Genomic DNA, 6602 nt, shown 5'->3' on the forward strand with positions numbered 1-6602 from the left:
TAGCCCACTTTTTTAAATTAATACTTTATTATCATCATCAATTATTGTGTAGTAATTTTTTATAAATAAATAAAATGTCAAAATGGCATTATGCAAGTAATGTGGATAGTTATTACCAAACAAGTGTTCTAAACTTCTTTCAAACTGAAAGTGTTGACCAGTCCACTCAGGGGCTCTGCAGGTGTAGTTCACATTTGAATTACTAGATGGCGCTAAATGGTCGTGTAATAGAAATCGTTTGCAGTCGTTCTCTCTGCTGCTGAACTTTGCATTCAGCTTCATCCTCTTGCAATCTTCTTGCTATCAAACACAACTTATAAACAGCGTTCAGTAGTAGGCTAAGGTTTATGAACTGTCGTGATAAAATACTTAGGAATGTCTCTAAAGCGATAAAAAGCATATTAATGCAACCTTCTTCCAACAGGCTGCTGTTCGTCCTGTCATCAGAAGGTTCGTAATACCTAATTATAGTTGTAAAAACAATATTGAATTAATCGCGTTTTATGAGAATATTCATTTAATTAGTTCTACCTTTCTAGTTTATATAAAAAAAAATGCTCTTAAGCGATAAAAGAAAAATGAAGAAATATAACTTGTTAAACAATAACGATAGAAATGTTGACTTATAATTTGACACCATTTAAATCCTAACAAAGTCTAACTTTATAAAAAATACCTGGCTTTCACTATAAATCAATCTAGAAGTGTTTAGCCTATGACAAAGCTAGTCAGCGTAGACGCCATATTTTTTTTTTTTTTTCGCGAATGAAAACGAGGTTACAAGTGACAGATGTTGGACATAAGTGGATTGTAATGGTTTTTGTCTTTTCACGAAGATCTAGTCACAGAAAAATACTTAAAACGACTTATGTGACATTGGGCAACCCATTGAAAGCAATGTACATCCATACTACCCTGGAGGCCGTGTAACGTGTTCCGCCAGCCTGATTTTTCTGAGTTTTCCAGAGTTTTCAGAGTTTGTGATGATAGCCTATTCAATGATTAAGAGAAACACTAAGCTTCTTTGATCTAAAGAGTCTAAATCTGCATGCGATATGGCCCGTTGCTTGTTTTAAGGTAAGAATAAGAAAAAGGTTCACAAACTGGGAAAACAAAGTAAAACTAAACACGGAGGCAAACGTTTCATTTTTAATGTCATTTATTTATCTTCCAAAAAGAAGAAACTTGAAAGCGCATTCAACATATCTTTGGCATCACAACGTGGAAAAGATACCGCAAATATAAAAAATGCATTGAACGGAATTCAACAATACAAAACTTATTTCAATATGAACTTCTCTCCCTTTTGATCTATACAAATATAGTGCATCATCTCGTAAAACACATTTTCATACAAAAAGAACAAAAAAAGTAACGCTGAACAAAGAAAACAAGTGTCATTTGTCTTTTAAGAGTCTTTAAGAGTTTTTCTGTTTTCTTTCCTTATAGTCTACCAAGGCCGCCAAACGGAATCTGATGTGACGGACGGTGCTCCTGGAGACACGGCCACCGGAACCGGTGTGCTGGAATTGTTGGCATACACTGGAATAACGGGACCGTTTGGAGCAAAGGCAGCGTTGGGAATCAAAAAGGCGAACTGTCCGTCCGTTGCCGGCACAAGCTGGAAACCTCCGTATACTTTTGTTGCGTCAGAAGTCAAGTTGGAGGAAGATCCGCTTTTGCAGGGCACTCCGCTAAGAGGCACAACGTTGGCTTGCTGAGTCGCGCTGGGGATCTGAACCATTGGCTGACTGAAGGATGGATGAGGAGGCCCGGCAGGTATCTGGTGCTGTGTTGGATAATTCATGGCGTTGATCTGTGTCATGCAGCTGGCTAAGTGACCCAACAGCCGGGTCCTGACCTCGGTGTTAACCCCTTCACAGGTGGACAGGAACCGGGTCACCTCGTTCATGCATTCACTGAATCCAGCTCTGTATTTCCCAAGAACGGTGGGATCCGTGTTCAGGGCAGCTGTTGGGAGAACGAGGTAAGACATTCGGTCAGATCATTCGGAGTAGATGAACATGAGACTGTTTTGAGTCATTTCGAAAACTGATTTCAATCTAGTTGAAAGCAGTAGAGGAGAAAAAAAATATCTCGCAGAATTTAAAACAAGTGCAGAAAGCCGAGTTCCTGCATGGAAGTTGTCATTAAGCAACTTATTTTATGATTGCGGCGACTTACCGGTCATTTGTGCCCGCTGCATATTTCTAAGATGTTTCACTGTCATCTCCAGGATGTCCGCTTTCTCAAGTTTAGAATGTCTGGAGCTCTGTGTGAAAATAGGGATTGGCTTAGATATAGGCGGCTATGTGATGAGATTCATCAGTATTCAATCCAGATGTAACTGTAAGAATCAATCAGACATCCAGTAGGCTACTTACATCTTTTTTCAGAGCATCCAAGATTAGCGTTTTCAGCTGACCCAAGCTTTCGTTGATTCTCGCTCTTCTTCTTTTCTCCATAATAGGTTTAGAAGACTAAAATGCAAAAGAAAAAAAAAAAAATAAGTCAAATTGTCTAACTACTTCGGGAACTCTTTCTCGGTGCATCGTAGTGCGCATATGCGCGCTGTTTGAAAATAAATGCGCTACAGTTCAGAATCAATACAAACCTTTCTGTGCTCAGAAGCCGTTTTGGGTTTATCAGGTGTAGTGTTCATGCTAGCCGGAGTCGCGGCAACCGGAGAAGAGGAGTTTTTTTCCATGATATCGGCAGGCATCTTCTCTGGGAAGTATCCTTTGAGATTTTTTATTTATTTTATTTTTTTAAAAGAAATCCTCTTGTATCTTCTACTAGAGTGAACGCTGTACGCAGATACAGTTCCAGATATGAATGGATATCCGCACGAAGTGTCCCGAGTTCAACTGGTGCGGCAATGATGTCACAGTCTCTGATTTCACCGTTTGCCAGCGGTCGTAGCAACTGCCTGCCTCAGCGTCGTGTTGGTCTTATTTATATCTCCGACTGCACGCGAACGGCTCGTGTGAAACTTCCCAAACTTTCTTTCCCACAGTAACTTTCTACCAATCAGCGTGAGGGACACGCGGCCCGAGGGGAGGATGGCTCGTGGTCGGCGCCCCTCCATTGGTTGTTTAGCGTTTGAGCGGGTGGCCAATGGCGCGCGGCCGGGTTTAGGGCACAACCGGGACTGCCTTCAATCATTCAGTTTACATATTAACACTTAAGAGCCAGTCTCCGCAAAGAAACAGCAAACTTTGTCATTATAATTCAGTACACATATAGATCCATTGAAACTAAGTAAGGAAACTGAAAACGTACATACACCCTGCTCATTATAGAAAGTTTAAGACGTGAAAAAGTTTACTATTGCAATATTAATGTTAAAAAGGTAAAATGAAATGCATGTGAGTTTGCCTTTTACAGCCTAAATAAACTGCCTGTTGTGAAGACCGGAATGTGTCTGTTACAATGTAACAAAAAAAAGTTTTACTTCCTCTGTCAAGTTACACTGTAGGAAATCAGTTCAACATCTCATTATATTTTTTGTCGTTCGATTTAAAGTGGTTAAAATATTTGCATAATTATCACTGCAGCCTAAAGCTTTGATTTAACTATTTAAATAATAATAATAACGCAGCAATTAAATCTAGGCTTTCAATTTTGGTATTTTAAACATTTTACTTCGCAGTTCATTTGACAAGGCAGCGGTGTAGCTATTTCTTTAAGCGCGTCGCTGCTGTTGGCATTTTGACATCTGTCGGCTCACGAGCGCTATTGTGAATGTGGAGCACGTGCCAGGATGTTTTATTACCTCGGTGGTTGAGGTTTGGCTGGCGGGCTAGGGGTGGCGGTGGTGGTTTACATTAGAGGGAAGGTAAATAGCAGCTGCTGTTCTAAAAGCCTGGGAAAACCACGCCCACTGAGAGCTCGATCGGGCTTATCGGAATGCGAGCCAGTGTGAAGATATTTCAGACCGAAAGCGCGCAATGCACGGATAGCGTCCTTGACTCTCTCTGACAGAAGCGGCTCTAATCTAGGTCATGATTTTATGATCTTCGGATGAGTTCGCAAACAAACGCCACAAAACACTGAATTCATTCATGCTTTTCTCTGCCTGTACTTCGTCACGTCTTTATGTATGCAATGAAAACGCAAATAACAAAGTCCATGCCCATTTTGCACTTGACGAAAATATAGATTGTCGAACAGTTTCAACACAATGCATATGTTGCCATCTATCATAAACTAACAGACTTGTCAGTTAGTGGTCTGTCATAATCCACTAACAGTGGAGACTGTGCTTGGAGTGTGTGGTGTGGGTTGGCAGTCTTCTGATATGCACATTTACAGGGGTGAGAGTCTCCAGCTGCTGCAGACCCCGCGACACGTGGCGCGCAAGCGGCGGGGGAAGGCGCTGCTCCTGCCGGCTTTGCGCGCGTCTGCGGGACAGAGCGCCGGGGGTTCGCCTGCAGTTCATGAGTGTGATATATCATAGTGGCATGCTGCTGAACAGTCTGCATTGTTATATGCGTTTCTAATCACATCTGCTCAGTTTATGCTATAAAACTCTTACCGCTGATGTTGATATTAATTAATTGCTATGGTAATAAATAAATACATAATATACATAGCCTATAATCAGATCCACAAAACAATTACAGTTTGTTCATTACTCTTATCACTTTTGCTTTACAATAATGAATATTGTATTTATTTGTTTGTTATTTGTAGGAGAGACAGCTGTTGGAGTTCAATCAGTTTAAGCAATTAATGTTTAATGACTGTTGAATGAGGAATCTGAAAGAGAATTTTCTCTTGTTTAATGTTATATGCATTTCATCTGCATGTTTAAAAAACTGCTAGAAATATCATGGCTGACCTTCTATTTTAGTAGCTGTCCCGAATTAATATGTTTCCTATTTGCATATGCTTTTAAATTAAAATGCTTATTAAATGGGGGAGGTGATGGAGGGGTGGCATAACAATCATTTTGAACAAGTAAATTAGTGTTACAACCCACCCCACCTACTGTTACAACCCACCCCAAAAGTGGGGGTAGATTGGAACAGACAGCACGCTTTGTGCTTCACACTTATTTACACAGTTTAGGGTTAAGTAGTAGATTTCTAAACAACGTCAAATTGAAGCAGATAAATATGGGAATACTATATCAGAATTTGAGACAAAACAATAAGTTGCAGACAAAATGTGTAAAGCAAGAAAAAGATTTTTCCAGCTCTACACATTTTTAATAAATAATAACTACTCAAAGTACTCAATGTCATTTGTTTACACTGCGAAACAGATTCATCGCTCTTTCTCACACTTGTAAAGGACTCGCAAACAAATGTATTGATGTCAAGTAGACAAAGACCGGTAGATTCAGAAACCTTTAGTCTCCGCATGAGTAACTTTCTCATGCTCGTGTTGCATGAGGGATCTAGAGGCTGCATTGAATTACGGGCATGTTGCGTTGTCCCTCCCTTTACACCCCCACCCCGAGCACCTGGACGCTGCCAGTCCCGTGTGTGTTTTTCTGTAGTGTTACCTTTTGTGTGATTGTGTCTATATGAAAAAACAGGCTCATTGTTACAGTGTGTATGAATCGCTGACGTACTGAATTGCAACAATACGTTTCTGCAATTGAGTTAATTATGGCTGTGTAAAAAGTCCATATTATTTTGTATCACTTTTATTGGCATAAGTATAGTTAAAGCATTGTCACTGCTTCTATCTCTCTATCTTGCTCACTCACGTACACACACACTCACACACTTCCCTCTTCAGCCCCTTTCCACCCCTTTCCTCTCTCTCTGTCAGAATCATATCTTTATCAAGGTCTCTCAACCATGGCTGTCCACACACAGCAATAATGTAATCAGGACTAAAGTACGTGAGAAAGTGGGAGATAGCATGCTCCCAAACAAGCTGAGCTGCAATCACAGAGCCCGTGTAAAGTTAATGTGTAAGCCACTGATGAATGCCAGCTGCCAAAGGAAAGTTCCTGTTGACGGCTCATAGGGATCTCTTGAAGGGGTCGGGCAGCCGGCAGTGAGGGTGTCAGGGTGTCAGCCTCACTCAAGGAGCTGTCAGTCACTTTTGACGGCTTGCTGAAATGCAGAATATGGCATTGGCAGATATCCATATATGTAAACAAACTGAATTTTATATTAGCGTCTTTATCTGTGGAAAATTATTCTTAGATCAGCTAAACAATGCTAAAAAAAAAAAAAAAACAGTAAAAAATGTAGTTCTTTAGTTTACTTAGAATTCCGAAGTTCTGAGAAATCACAACATTCAATCCCATGCACTGTGGCATGAATTGGTTGCATTTGACTATTTGCTAGTTTTTCTTTGCATAGTTGTTGGTTGTTTGTTGTCATGTTTAGTAACCTGTAGTTTTGTGTATGTGATGTTTTCAGTAGTTGAAGCCAGCAAGCACTTTGACCTCTATGTATCTTCTGATAGAAAATTTGAAATTATCTATATAATGTTATACATATAATGTTATACTATATAATGATGCTACAGCTGAAAAAAATCGGAGAACGTGATAATTCTGTCATTATTTACTCACTCAATTGTCGTTCCAAACCTATAGACCAGATGCCATATTGAATTGACACGGATGAAAATGA

General features: G+C 40.0%; 1 protein-coding gene across 1 annotated transcript; it reads right to left on the reverse strand.

The window, feature by feature from the left end:
• Positions 1 to 1141: 1141 nt before the first annotated feature.
• On the reverse strand, positions 1142 to 3296 carry her6 (hairy-related 6). The gene is made up of 4 exons (XM_058779891.1): positions 2615 to 3296; positions 2385 to 2480; positions 2185 to 2272; positions 1142 to 1971 (listed from the first exon to the last, which is right to left on the reverse strand). The coding sequence occupies exons 1-4, from the start codon at positions 2720 to 2722 to the stop codon at positions 1451 to 1453; spliced, it is 813 nt and encodes a 270-aa protein (XP_058635874.1). The 5' UTR covers positions 2723 to 3296; the 3' UTR covers positions 1142 to 1450.
• Between the last annotated feature and the right edge of the window lie 3306 nt (positions 3297 to 6602).

This window comes from Onychostoma macrolepis, chromosome 06, assembly GCF_012432095.1.
Source record: "Onychostoma macrolepis isolate SWU-2019 chromosome 06, ASM1243209v1, whole genome shotgun sequence".
In the NCBI taxonomy this organism is placed as follows: domain Eukaryota; kingdom Metazoa; phylum Chordata; class Actinopteri; order Cypriniformes; family Cyprinidae; genus Onychostoma; species Onychostoma macrolepis.